The sequence below is a fragment of the Scyliorhinus torazame genome, chromosome 10, assembly GCF_047496885.1.
Source record: "Scyliorhinus torazame isolate Kashiwa2021f chromosome 10, sScyTor2.1, whole genome shotgun sequence".
Lineage (NCBI taxonomy): Eukaryota > Metazoa > Chordata > Chondrichthyes > Carcharhiniformes > Scyliorhinidae > Scyliorhinus > Scyliorhinus torazame.
The window spans coordinates 37,633,184-37,647,108 of NC_092716.1; the positions used below are offsets into that span (position 1 = coordinate 37,633,184).

General features: G+C 42.5%; 1 protein-coding gene and 1 long non-coding RNA gene across 9 annotated transcripts in view; one reads left to right on the forward strand and one right to left on the reverse strand.

Moving 5' to 3' along the window:
• Window positions 1-5,646, reverse strand: part of LOC140430464 (uncharacterized) — a 199,358-nt gene extending 193,712 nt beyond the window's left edge. For all 3 annotated transcript variants that reach the window (XR_011949432.1, XR_011949433.1, XR_011949431.1), the window contains exon 1: window positions 2,604-5,646. This is a non-coding gene — a long non-coding RNA (uncharacterized lncRNA). The remainder of the gene's footprint in view (window positions 1-2,603) is intronic.
• The window catches only part of pmfbp1 (polyamine modulated factor 1 binding protein 1), a 1,352,449-nt gene that overhangs the window by 298,202 nt on the left and 1,040,322 nt on the right, over window positions 1-13,925 (forward strand). For all 6 annotated transcript variants that reach the window (XM_072517945.1, XM_072517947.1, XM_072517950.1 and 3 more), the window contains exon 6: window positions 4,481-4,548. In XM_072517945.1, coding sequence (XP_072374046.1) covers window positions 4,481-4,548 — 68 coding nt within the window. The remainder of the gene's footprint in view (window positions 1-4,480; window positions 4,549-13,925) is intronic.

Below are 13,925 nucleotides of genomic sequence, written 5' to 3' on the forward strand. Positions count from 1 at the left end.
TTGTTCACATAGGAAAATTAGGAATAAGAGTAGGTCATTCAGTCCTATGTGCCTGCTCCACCATTAAAATCCCTTACCAGCCTCCCCGACAGGCGCCGGAATGTGGCGACTAGGGGCTTTTCACAGTAACTTCATTTGAAGCTTACTTGTGACAATAAACGATTTTCATTTCATTTCATGATTGGTCTACCAATTCCTGCCTTTGCTCCAAACTCCCTTTATACCCTTACCAAGAAAATTTTTAATTTGGAAGCTCTAATAGTCCTATCATCCACAGCCATCTGGGAGAGAGGGTTCCAAATTTCTATTACCCTTTATGTGGAAAGTGCTTCCTGGTTTTCCCCTTAAATGACCTAGATTTCCTTTTAAGATGATGTACCCTTGTTCTTGATTCCCCGACCAGAAGAAATAATTTGTCCGTATTTACCCTAACAGCTTCTTTTAACATTTTAAACATCTGATAAGATCACCCCTAATTTTCTTTACTCGAGGAAAAAAAAGGGACATTTTATGGAGCATTATTTGTCCTCATCACCTGATTCTTGGTCTGTGGGAAAACCACAGCTTAGTCAGTTATATCTGTATATTTCTATATCTAGCAATATATGTATTTTCATTTTCCTTTCTTGACCAGTGGTGCTAAAATAATTCATATGTTCTTATTGCCTAAGTAACATTAATGAATGAAGATCAAATATTAAACTTGTTTAGTTCATGAGTTTAAGGCTGTGCAATGCATTTTATAGTGCATCCTTAACTATTCTCCCTCTTCATGCTTGGACACCTTCTTTGTCACTTGGGAATTTAATCCAAATCCAAAATGACCTGCACAGTGAAACTGCATTATTAGGATTATCAAATTAATGAATGTATTCAAATATGTGATTGCATACGATGGGTGTAGGACTAAATATTGCTTTGTCGGTTCCCTTAAATGGAGTTTCAACTATGATTTGAGTTTTAATCTATTGTCCTTCAAAGAGTCACACCTGTTCTGAAATTATGGTGAAATTCTGGAATTTGATTAGTATGCAACATAGAAATCCCATAATTTGATGTCACAGATGATATTGCTGAAGGGGTCTAAGTTTTTACCAAGCTTATTCTGAAAGTATAGTTCTATTTTTTTTACGTGTGACATCCATAAAGAGCAGACCAATTCCTCATGTGCTGTTCTCCATGGATGTCAAAAACTCCAAAGAGAAGCATTATTGACCAAAGCCAAATACATGGCTCTGATTATCCTACTGCAGACAAATATTAACTGATTTTCTTTTGTATACAGAAACATCTCTTTGGTGTCAGCTGATCTATGAGTATTTTTTGGAAACTTGACATTGCTTCATTGTCAGAAATTAACACTTATTGAAAAGGAAAGTTCACCCTGTACTATGATGTCAAAACTTTGGTGCATCAAACATCACAGGAAAGCTGACTAATCTACCATTAGCTATTGGGATATTTGTTCTTTATCCCTTTCTGGCATTTCTGTTAATTCTTGTCAATTGAATTATTTTAGCCATAAAGTATTGAGTAAATACTTACAAAAATAGAAAAACTGTCAAGCTAAAAATGCACATCAAATCAATCAACACTTATAGGGAAACAAGTTCAAGTTTACATTGCAATCATTCATCTTAAGTTAACATTTTTAACAAAGAGTTAATTGCAAAATGGTAACTTTTTTTTCTCCTGCTTTACTGGATGTTGATTGATCTCTATATTTCCAGCTTTTCCAGTTTATTAATTGAATACCAAGTTTCTATCACATTTGCACACTCACTTCCTTTACATTGTGTCGCATCATTTCCATTGTTTAGGAAAGGTTTGTAAAGTATGACTTCAATTGCATTTCAGGAAATTTTAATTATGTTTTAAAATATCGTGCTCACTGAAAATTCACTGATTTCTTTAACGTGAGAGAGGCTATTTGTATAAGAGACTTAAACAGCACAATACTTGTGCACTATGTTGGAGAAACATAGCTATTTTACTCAGCTAATTTGCTTGATTCAGTTTAATTTGTCATAACCTGTAAACGCTCAAGACCTTATGTTTTACTCAGCGCTTTGGCGGTTCTTTTTAAACAAAGCTTGATACAATGAGGACCATTCTGTCCTTCTGGAATCCTCTGCTGTAATTTACATTGGTCACATCCTGTCATTGATCGATAATCTACATTAAATATTTCTTGCAATACATTTTGTATTCAAAAAGGGATCTACTGTACATTGTGTCTGATATTTGTATTTTTTTTAAATTCCTACTAAGAGCAATTCAACAATAAAAATAATCACTTCCATTTCTTCCATGTTAGTACAGGGTACTCTGAATTATAGATTGCCAACAGTATAATTGCATAGAAATATGTTTCAAAGTGGTTTCTCATGGCACAAAATGCCACCATCAAACACACTTACAGATTGCTCTTGTTGAAATATGCAGGCCTCTTTTGTATTAATAGTAAGCATTCCAAATATTACTCAATGCTTGCGAATGTAGGTGTCATTAAGTTTTCAAGTACTAACTTTTCATTTGCACAGAATTTGACAGTCTACAAAGACGCAAAGTCAGTGCATGCATATAAATAAGTACCATCTTACCAACAGCAGTGAAAAGAGGTGCCCTGAATACCAACGGTGTTAAAGTCATCAGTGCCTGAGTGATAATATCCGTTGGGTAAATTAGTGAAAGCGTTGGAGAGATTTTCTGTAATTCAGTTATGTATGTAAAGTAGATCAAATATTCAGAAACGGAAGAAAGGTTATCCATATTGATAAATCCCATTCAAAGGCAGCTGAATTGGTACTATTCAGGACTGTAATAGATGAATGCATGCACACTTATGTCATTATGTTTATAATTCCATGGCAAACGCTCCAGAATTCCAACACCATTTGATTCGAGATACATTTACAAATCCATTCCTCCAGAAGAAAAAGCAGACTTCTTGAAATAAAATTTAAATTATTTTGTATCCAAGCGATGCTCGCTATTTTGCATATTATTATACCCATGTAAAGAACAACAGCGACATCTGCATGTTCACTGCACAAAATGTCACAGTCAGCAGTGTCTGTTTTTTTTTGCCAGCTAATTGTACAGTAGAGTCACGATGTACCTCATTTGAATATTAATATTGGAAACAAAAGCGAGAGTGAAGGAAAGAACAAAGTGGCCTAATTTCCAAATGAATTCATGTGTTGTACATCAGCAACAGATTTCCATGCTTAATTGTCTTTTTAGTTTCCCCAGGAAGTAATTTTGATTATCTGCCAGAACTAAGCAATGTTGGGGTGAATGAATTAAACCATTGAGAAGATACACAAAGGCCTGCGATTACTATGTTATTCATGTATGAAAGTGACAAAGACCCCACTGTATCTGTCGTGTATGCATAATAGGCTTTCAGACTGAAATAATTGATTAATCACATTAATGGTTTAATAGTGACTATCAAAATCAGATGCATGCTAATTTGTGCAGAAATAGGTGATGCATGTTCTTTCTTACTTTTAGACAAACAAACGTCGTAAGGTAATGATCCACCATTTCAATTAGTCTTCACCGCTAACATTCTCCTTTTTAATTATAAAAAAGTTTCTATTTTCACAGAAATTAAGAAATTATTAGCACAGCTTCCCTGTAGAGCAACATTTCCATATTAAAGGGATCCACGTTTCCTTAAATCTTCTTTGCCGTATCATATTGAATATAATTTTTTTCAAATTGCTGTTATAATAAAATTAGAAATCCACAATGATTTTCAGCCACTGCGTTTCAGATGTAACGAAGTCAGCGGATTAAAAAGGAAAAAAAAACAGTCCATTGAGCTGACTAGCTTCTGTGATATGGATCATATGAGACTCTCATTGTATTCATCCCACTCTGAATACCCCATGCTTAACCAGCTTAATGATATGCAAATGAAATATGCATAAAACCATTCTACTGTAAGATGATTAAACACTGGGGACGTTAACTGCCACCACATGACTGTTTGACTGTAATAATTTTAGAACATTCACTTTGATTGCGGCGTATGGAACCTAGCAGCTGGTAGAGCCCGTGACCCATTTAACGTTATCCCTCTGCAGAGAGCTTTTTCCCCTGAACGTCGGTTTTCACAGGCGCCGCTGCCATTGTATTCCAGCCAAATGCTCGGAGATTCTTTCCACAGCACAAACATCTTGTTAACAAAAACCTCCTCCGTTAACATTCACAAGCACATACTTGAAAATGAGAATGTACATTAAAAGATAAATCCAGAACCCATTATAAATTGCCCAGAAGATGCCAGGTTAAAATCCATCACCAGCAGGTTGAGTCGGCAGTGTATACAATTTGCATCATACGTATGGCACTTGAGGAAGTTGCAGAAGAATTCCCTTACATTGTTGCTGTTCCATGTTGTTTTGTAAAATCCATATGTAATTATTTTCAAAATTTCTTTTGTACTTTTTGTCCCTTTTGTTTTCAGCTCTCGTCGGTAACGCTGCGTGCGATGCCAACTGAACACCTTTCGGGATCCACGGCAACACTTCCACCGTAAGTAAAAGGCACTCCCTCCCGGATAGAGAGAAACATTTCATTTTCCAACTCAATGTACTGCAGGATTTATCCAAGTCGCACCTTTAAACCTTCTCACTTCAAGTTTGTACACGTCTCTGTGGCATCCCTCCTCCTTCATTCCCATAGTGGATCTTGTAAAAGGCTACAGATCGGCCCATTCATCTCCCTGGTGATAGCACTGAATGCAGATAAATCTCAGGCTGCCTGCCTGCTGCAAGAGTATGATTTTTATTTTCCTTGTATACCTGGGTCAATTGATGGTTAAAAACACGCTCCAGATTAAACAGTAAATCTCCAATGTCCTGTCAGTAAGTATGTGAGCACCAAAATTTCCTTTATTCCCATTTTTGTAAGATGAAAGGTATTTTTTTTTACACAAATCCTTGTTTTTTTTCCTCTGTCAAGTGGCAGTACCATGCAGACATGTACGCTTGGTTCACTGTCATTCCCCATGGCATCGGATAGAAAGCATTACTCCAAAATAGTTCCTTTGTTTTTTTTGTTGGTATTGTTTTTGTAAACGAACTTGAATAGAAAACAAGTCGACATCGAACAAAACACCGGCTCATGCTTTGACAGTTGGCCATATTGCCCCTGGCATCATGTCGTTACTACTGTTTTTTCATCTCCTGGCATCCTTCGAAAAGGCTGTCGATGGCATGGCGGCTTTTGTCTTCGAAGGGGGGAAAGTATCCGCAGTCGCTTCTGCACGGCCAAGCAAAAGATGATTAAACACAGACAGTGCACACATCCTTGTTTTCAACTTGAAACATGTCCTCTGAGGAAGGATTTACAGTGGAGCGCATGGTAATCCTGCCAGTTGCGCCTTCAGATATGACTTCGTGTTTGCTGTAGGGGTCTGGATAATCTCCCTTGGCTCAACAGTTCTGACAGACGTACATACGGGCCCTAACATACCCGCTGTTATCAAGAGAGCTGTGGCGCTGCCAGTGAATGGATGGCAGTGTGCCAGCTCTTGCCATTTACGCGGCTTTCTATAGACTTGACACTAATTAACATAAGGGTTAATTGATTTTAAAAGCTGAAGAATTACAGTTAACATTCCCAAAGGGTAAACACACCAATAGCTTGGCATTACTGCCGTGCTGGCGCAGGGAAGCCCGCAGCAGCAGCAGGAACAGCATCGGCTGCTTATTGGACTATAGCTGATGGGAGACGACGCTTTACATTCTCATCTGCTACAATATGTTGCAATGATATTTTGTTATAAATAATCAAAGCCTATTTAAATAAAAGCCGGAATGAAGTTGTAGAGAAATTTTTGTCATAACACCCTCGGGCTTTATTGTAATCAGTAAATTAGTCCCTTCTGTCATATTTGATTAAGTAATTATCAGCATGCTGTTTTACCTAACATTTAAAAAGATGAGGCAAAGGGGAGAGGCTTTTAAATTTTTTAAATACCACTCTTCTGCAACCTTCTTTCTTTGCAAGACAAGGTCAGAGCTGACTAATTGGCTCAGGTGCTAATTTAAATAAAGTACCTCATTAAGGCAAAGTTATTTCCCGCAATTAAGGAAAAAGAAAGAAATGAAATGTTGGAACATAGATACCTGTTTTACTTAGATAATTTCTGATGGTTACTGAAGGAATTTACTTGACAAATCGGAGGCATGTTGTACAAAATAAAATCCTTTTTCAGTAAAAAGAACTTGGTTTGTGATATCAAAGCTTGCTGAATAAGAAGCAAAGAAAGGAGCGGTAGCAATGACAGGAATCCATTATGTAAACGACCTTCATTTGCATGTATCCTACGACTAGAATATGTAAATGAATCGCATAATTTAGATCTGGCTGCATCTGTCTGAAACTGTTACAATAAGTTACAAAATGGAATGGCAGAATTCAAAATGAAAATGTGGCATATATACCAAATAGATAATTGTTTTTTAAGACAATAGGAAATTTAAATATGTCACTACAAGGATCAATGTCTTTTTAATCTGATTTTTGAATTTAAATCTTAAGAAGCTTTTCCAATGCGTACAACTGTGAGAATATAAACACATTCCTGTATGAAATTGCAATAGACTTTTTTTGAGTATTTACTGTACGAAGAATTGAGCAATGAAAATAAACCTAATTTTAAAAAGTATTATTTATTATCATTTTTAGGGTTAAAAAAATTAAGATTATTATGACAAAACTGTAAATGAGAATACTTCTAAAAACTGGTATGGAACATTTAAAGTGATTTGAAAATGCATTCGCCCCAATGAAAGATAACTGACTAAGTGTAAAAAATATCAAATTTGCTGTTCTTCCATCTTTAACTTTGAATTTAAAATGTTTAAAATCGATTGAATTTTATTTTCCACATAACCATAACCATTTTGAGTGTGAGAGGGAGGCCGGCTTGCGTGGGACAGAGGATTCAGTCATTATCACTTTTAGCACCATAAAGTTTCAATCCAAGGTTCTGATTTTTTTTTCTCAACTTGTGCATTTATATTTTGTTTGTGATTCAGCTGCACGACTTCTAATTTTCCGCTACAATCACTTGCAAACTTTTCATAATATTTGTAATATTGGATAAGCTGGAAAGCGTCCCTGCAATTACTTTAGTAACTTAGACTGTATTGGGACTTAGCAACACTTATTTTTTTTTGTCATTGTACTGAATAATTATTTTTTTAAATGGATTGTGAGAGATCTCTGCAAAATTAATATGTCAGTGCTATGTCAAATATTGCATCTTAAAACAGTAAAAATTTTACATAAGAGCAAAATAATTTTGTAGAAAATATTTTAAATCCTTAGTTAAATGCCTCTATAAATTCAATATTTCATTGTATTTTACATATTGTTTAACCTTTCACATCAACGCTATGGTTCATAACATACAAAGTCAGAATTATAATATCACACATAAAAATTGACATGAATTCCCTTTTGCCCAAAGTTAGAAAGCACTTCAGAAGGTCAAATGGTCCTGCCTGAGTTGTGTCATAATATACACCAGTATATTATGGTGCAGACACACACGCACAAACTGATGGACATGCAGTGGGACCAATCAGCATACACACCGCAGCCAATCACCAGTGAGAGCACATGCACTATAAAGACAGGGGACAGGAGAGTTCCCGCTCATTCTAGTAGCAGCCAGCTCGGAGCACAGAGCTCACAGCCTGCAACACAGACATTCACCATGTGCTGAGTGCATCACCTGGTTAGGACTAGGCAAGGGTCAACAGTTAAAGCTGGTATTGCATTTACCCACAGTTCAAGTATGTTATAGTTAACCTTATAATAAAATAGAGTTGCACCACGTCCAGTGTTGGTGACCTGTTTGTGATCCAGAACACCCAACACATCATGATACAAGGAGTGGTTGCATACTAGCACTTCTGAGACCCATCTGCAACTAATCAGTATTCCGGCATCCTGAAGTATGGAGAACATCAACCCGCCACCGCCGCTCCGCATCGCCGGCAATCTCCTGTTCCAGCAGCGCTTGCAGGGTAAGGACGTGCCTTTCCAATCCTTTTTAACACACCTCCGCATCCTTGCGCAATCCTGCGGCTACGGGCCCACCTCCGACTCCATAATACGTGACCAGATCGTATTTGGTGTTCTGTCGGACCCCCTGTGTCAGCAGCTCCTCAAAATTAAGCAACTCGCCCTAGCAACTGCCATCGAGACCTGTGTCCTGCATGAAAATGCTACCAGCTGGTACTCCCACATACAGGTGGCTGAAACGGGGCGGCAAGGTCCCCACGAGGCGGAACGGGTCCAAATAATTGAACACCTCCAAGGCTGCAGCCTGGATGAGGTCGGCCATTTTGCGCGCTTTTCACGGCCTCCCGCGCTTGTACGCGGCAAACGAGGGGACGGTGATGTGGAGGAACGTGATGCGCAGGCGCGCACCACATAGGACCGCACCGCGCGGTGGCGCAATGAGTGTACTGACGTCACGACGTGCGGCAACTGTGGCTCTGCCCATTTAAAGCGGCAATGCCCTGCAAAATCGCGACAATGCCTACGATGTGGCAGACTTGGCCACTATGCTGCCTAATGTCGAGAAGCTCAGCCTGCCAATTCGCATCGCTTCAGCCAGCCTTGCAGGAACGTTCGGGCAATTCAACCCACGTTCACCGAGTCTGATTCCGACTTCCCGCAGATCAGTGACACCGAGGACCCGAGGGAGCCTCTTCGAGTCGCTGTTATAACAAACAACAGGCTGCCCCCGAATCAAAACCACCAGCCGCAGTCGGTGCACAGCATTGATCCAGACGACGAGTGGTGTGCCACCCTGACGGTCAACCAGAATTCGTCGCCCACCTCAGAGACTTGACTTATGAGTTTTACAATGTTGGACTGTTTGATCTGTTCTGTTATCCTGTTTCATCGTTCCAGTAGTTTGTGTATAATGTTCATTTCGTTGTTGGTGTGACACCCTATTTCTCTGCACCAGGCACCTTCCCGTGTAAATAGATTAGCCTCATGTACATAGTCATGTAAATAACACGCACACACATAGTCAGGTACATTCACTACACAATATTTATTGTCACGCAGGCACATGTTCTTTATATAAAAGGGGGATGTCATAATATACACCAGTATATTATGGTGCAGACACACACACACACACTGATGGACATGCAGTGGGACCAATCAGCATGCACAACACCGCAGCCAATCACCAGTGAGAGCACGCGCACTATAAAGACAGGGGACAGGAGAGTTCCTGCTCATTCTAGTAGCAGCATGCTCGGAGCACAGAGCTCACAGCCTGCAACACAGACATTCACCATGTGCTGAGTGCATCACCTGGTGAGCACTAGGCAAGGGTCAACAGTTAAAGCTGGTATTGCATTTACCCACAGTTCAAGTATGTTAATATAGTTAACCTTATAATAAAATAGAGTTGCACCTCTTCCAGTGTTGGTGACCTGTTTGTGATCCAGAACACCCAACACCTCAAGTTGCATCCAGCTTTCTGCTTGTTTTAAACTTCTATTAACACTGGCTGTCTGAGATGATGATGATGATGTATGCTGGTCATAGTACATTCGTTTAGACGGAATTGGGAATGAAAAACACTGGCTGAAATTGAAGTGTGTTGTTGGTAACATGCAATCTTTTGTTGAAATTATTGGATGCAAAGTGAGGTTTTACCACATGGAAATGAAATTTGTTGTCTTTTTAATGAAAGTTTCAACATGTTTTACTTTTCATGTGTAAACCTTTTGCTGAACTTCTCTCTGGAAAAAAATCATCCAAATACGTTCATTATTAAAATTGTTTTATATACAATGGACAAAAAGCTTTCCTTCCATATTCTTTAATTTTTTGCTTTAGCATTATTCAGTTGTATTCTTTTTAATTTGTACCTTACCAGATCACTAGTACTGTCAAGAAGATTTTACCACTTCACTCTAAGTTCATGTAATTGATTCAGCAATTGTATACATTTTTAATGAATTAAAGTCATCAGCATTGTGCTTTATTGAATGTCGCAAACAAAATTAACTGCCATAGTGAAGCCATGACTGTCGCGGAAGCAAAATTTGATTTTCACCAAATTTTTCGAGTAGCAACCAGTAAGAAAATTCTGATCATTAAGGGCAATAGTTTAAGGAATACTTTTCAGTAATGAAGAAAATCTAAGAAACCGTGGAATTCTTAACAAAAGACTAAGAATATAGTGTACCTTGAAAATCCTGCTTAAAGATCATCTGCGTTGACAAAATTGCTTTTATACTTTTAAGCTTCTGTTTTAAAGTGTTCAATTCTGGTCGCCACACTACAAGAAGGGTGTGGAGGCTTTGGAGAGGGCACAAAAGTGGTTTGCAAGGATGTTGCTTGGTATGAAGAGCATTAGTTATGAGGATAGGTTGGATAAACTCGGTTTGTTCTCAACGGAACGGTGGATGTTGAGGGATGGCCTGATGGAAGTCTACAAAATTATGAGGGACACGGATAGAGTGGACAGTCAGGAGCTATTTCCCAGGTGGAAGAGTCAATTACTAGGGGACATAGGTTTAAGGTGCGAAGGGCAAAGTTTAGAGGAGATGTGCAAGGTTTTTTTTTATACACCGAGTGTAGTGGGTGACTGGATTTTGCTGCCGGAGGAGGTGGTGGCTGCAGGGACGATAGTGATGTTTAAGGGACATCTTGACACATACATGAATAAGATAGGAAAAGAGGAATATGGACCCCGGAAGTGTAGAAGGTTTTAGGTAGATGGGCACAGGATTGGCGCTGGCTTGGAGGGCTGAAGGGCCTGTTCCCGTGCTGTACTTTTCTTTCTTTTTTGTTCTTTGAATTTGGGATGCGCTTGTGAGTGCGAGTTGAGAGTGGTGAGGTGGTTGACTTACTCAGGCAGAAAGGGTGAGATCATTCATCTTCTGCCTGCATAGCCTTGGCAGTGACCATGGCTGCCACCACATCTGAAGTCGTATTTGTGACCTTGTAGAGGACATCATGCCAGGCCTTGACTGCATCCAGCAGTCACTCCAGGGAGGCATTTCTTCTGGACCTGTCCTGGACTGCAGACATTGACAAGGCTTTGCAGCGGTGTCGTTTAAATATTCTGCCCAGAGTGATGAAGCAGTGAGCTGACAGAGGGGTGGGTGAATTAAAGGCCACCTGCCAGTGACCTGGTTTGTTTCACATACATGCATAGTTATTGATGTGTAGAGCAGACGATATGGTATAAAAATGCGTTGTGGTAATGGCCTCGCGTGTGCCGGCACCGCTTGTCATTCGAGGACCTGCTGGACCAGTTATGCCGTCGAAGACTCCGGTTGACCAGAGAGACTGTGCAACATATCTGCCAGATGATGGCAAACCTGGCACTGAGGGGATATGGGGGAGGATATCACTCCCGGTGGCCGTCAAGGTGACGGTCGCCCTGAACCTTTACGCCACGGGGTCCTTCCAGGCGCCGAGTGGGGACCTGTCCGTAATGTCACAGACTTCGATGCACAGATGCATCCGCGCCATCACGGAGGCCCTGTATGCCCAGCTGGCACAATACATCCATTTCAATGTGGACTGAGCCCACCAGGATGCCCAGGCCGTGGGATTCGCCACGATCGCCGGTATGTCCCGGGTCCAGGGCGTGATCGATGGGATGCATGACCCGCTACAGGCACCTGCAGATGACAGGCCGCTCCATACAAACCGAGAAGGGTTTCACTTGCTGGACCTGGGTGGTGGAGTGGAGGCGACTGACTAGGGGCATGGACACCACTCCCACCCCCACACCCCTTCACTTGCCCTGCCCCCCCCCACCTCCCTGCCTGCACCACCACCCCCCCCCCCCCCCGCCTGTAACTCCCTCCTTGATACTGTTGCACTACGCGGTGGGGGCCCTGGGTTGGCAGTAACAACGGGTCTGGTCCATGGGATGGAGGATGATGACAATCTGCTCTGCAATGAGCTTTGGTGCTCCAAATCGTTTGACGATGTTTGACTCCCGCCCACAGTAGAACTTTCCACCGTCCACCTGGGTGATCCCTGCATGCAAGCCAGCCATTCCATCACATGGTCCCATCGAATCCCTGGGATGGCGGTGGTGGGGACAGCCGAAGAGGCGGGTGTGGAGCCCTTTCCCCCACCCCCACAACACCTGCCCATTCCCCCCCCCCAACCCCGCCCAGCCAGCCCAGACCAGCCCACCCCTCACACCCATCTGACAGAGCACTGAGGCAAGTTGTAACGCTGGTAACAGGTGTTTAAAGTGAACGAATATGTGCAGATTTGTGCCCTAGCCCCTATAACTAAACTGTGCCCTGCACCCATGCCAACTTAACTGGTGTTTAACTTCCTGGCCATACGGGCTCCAAAGCTACGTCTAGGTGATTTCCCACACGGTACAGCAGGAGTGAAGGCGGCCTGCTGTGATCCCTGCCCTGCGATCTGGCTCCCCGTTAGCGGGCATCTTCTAATGCAACCGGGCTTGGATGGGCCCAGCTACAGCTCGGGTGTCCCGGGTGGCATAGTTCTACCCCATTCTGCCCGCTGCCCACCAGATGCGGTAGGCACAGGAGGGGGGAATCCGAAGTGCTGCAGTGTTCTGGCACCTCCACTGCGGGAGTCACTGGCACAGGCCCCCTCCTCCCTCAGGGTGCCCGATGGCCCCCGGGCTACACCATGGGAAGGGGGTGCGAGCAGAGCTATCCCCTGAGGCTTCCCAGCCACCTGGCACTGCCAGTCCTGGAGTCAAACTCTGGTCTCGACCAGGGTCTGCATGCTCGCGGCCATGGAGAACAGGGACTGTACCATTGCCATCTGGGACTGTGCCACATCTTGCTGCGATTGTGCCTCCACCTTCTGGGTTTGTTCACATCAGCTAGCCAGTGACTGCGCCATCTTCCTCTGGGAGTGGGACACCTCCCTCTGTGTCTGCGCCACGTCAGCCAACACATGGACAATGCCACCGACGTTCCCAGCCATGGCCTGCTGTGATTGGGCCACGCTCAGGAGCACCGCTGCGATTTTCAAGTGTCTCTGGAACATGGTTGCCTGTGAGGCTGCAACCCTGTTCTGGGCCTTGGCCTGCACCTGCACAGAATGCCCCAGGCCTTGGACATGCTGATCCCTAGCCGAAACCATTGCCCCGATGCCTCCACCGTGGACGCCACCCATGCGGTGTTGACCTGGATGGCACACATGGTTGGCACCAATTCCTGCACGCAGTTGGATTCCTTCAACTGTGCCTAAGGTACTGGATGCTCGCCGACAACCCTCATGTAATCCCTGGCTCTGTGATTGCATATCCGCTATAGATGGGACTGTATGTTCCAGAAGGTCGAAACCCGTCTGGATGGCATCTAGTTCCTTGGGGTGGCCTGCCCACCGACCGTCCACCCCCTTGGGAGTTCCTACCTCCACCTGCTGTACCGCATCAGCTGTGTTGACTTCTTTATTTCTATGTGAACCACAAGCTGATTCTTATATTGACCAAATGACCACACAGCCAGTATATTAGTTCAAAAGACAGTTTTTAATAAACACAAGACTTATCTCAATAATATGCAATGATACACGCGGCTTCGCACTAAACCAAACCTAATAACTAAGATGACCTTTACTTAACTTTGGGATGACCAGCTCTGTGCGGGAGATAAGGCCTTTATCTGTGTCCATGTGGGTCGGTTGGAAGTCGTCAGATTTGTCTCGGCTGGGCTCGTCCTTCAGGTAGCGATCGCGGGTCCTTGAACTTGCCTGGTTGATATGCTGCAATTGGTCGCACAGAGGCTGGTCCAAAGGAGGCTGATCTCTCGGTTTGCAGTTCTTCTTATTCCCCTGAGTTTTCACGCCCTTTGGGGCGGTCCTAACTCCAGATCCAATGGATCGATAGGGTTTCGATCACCCTC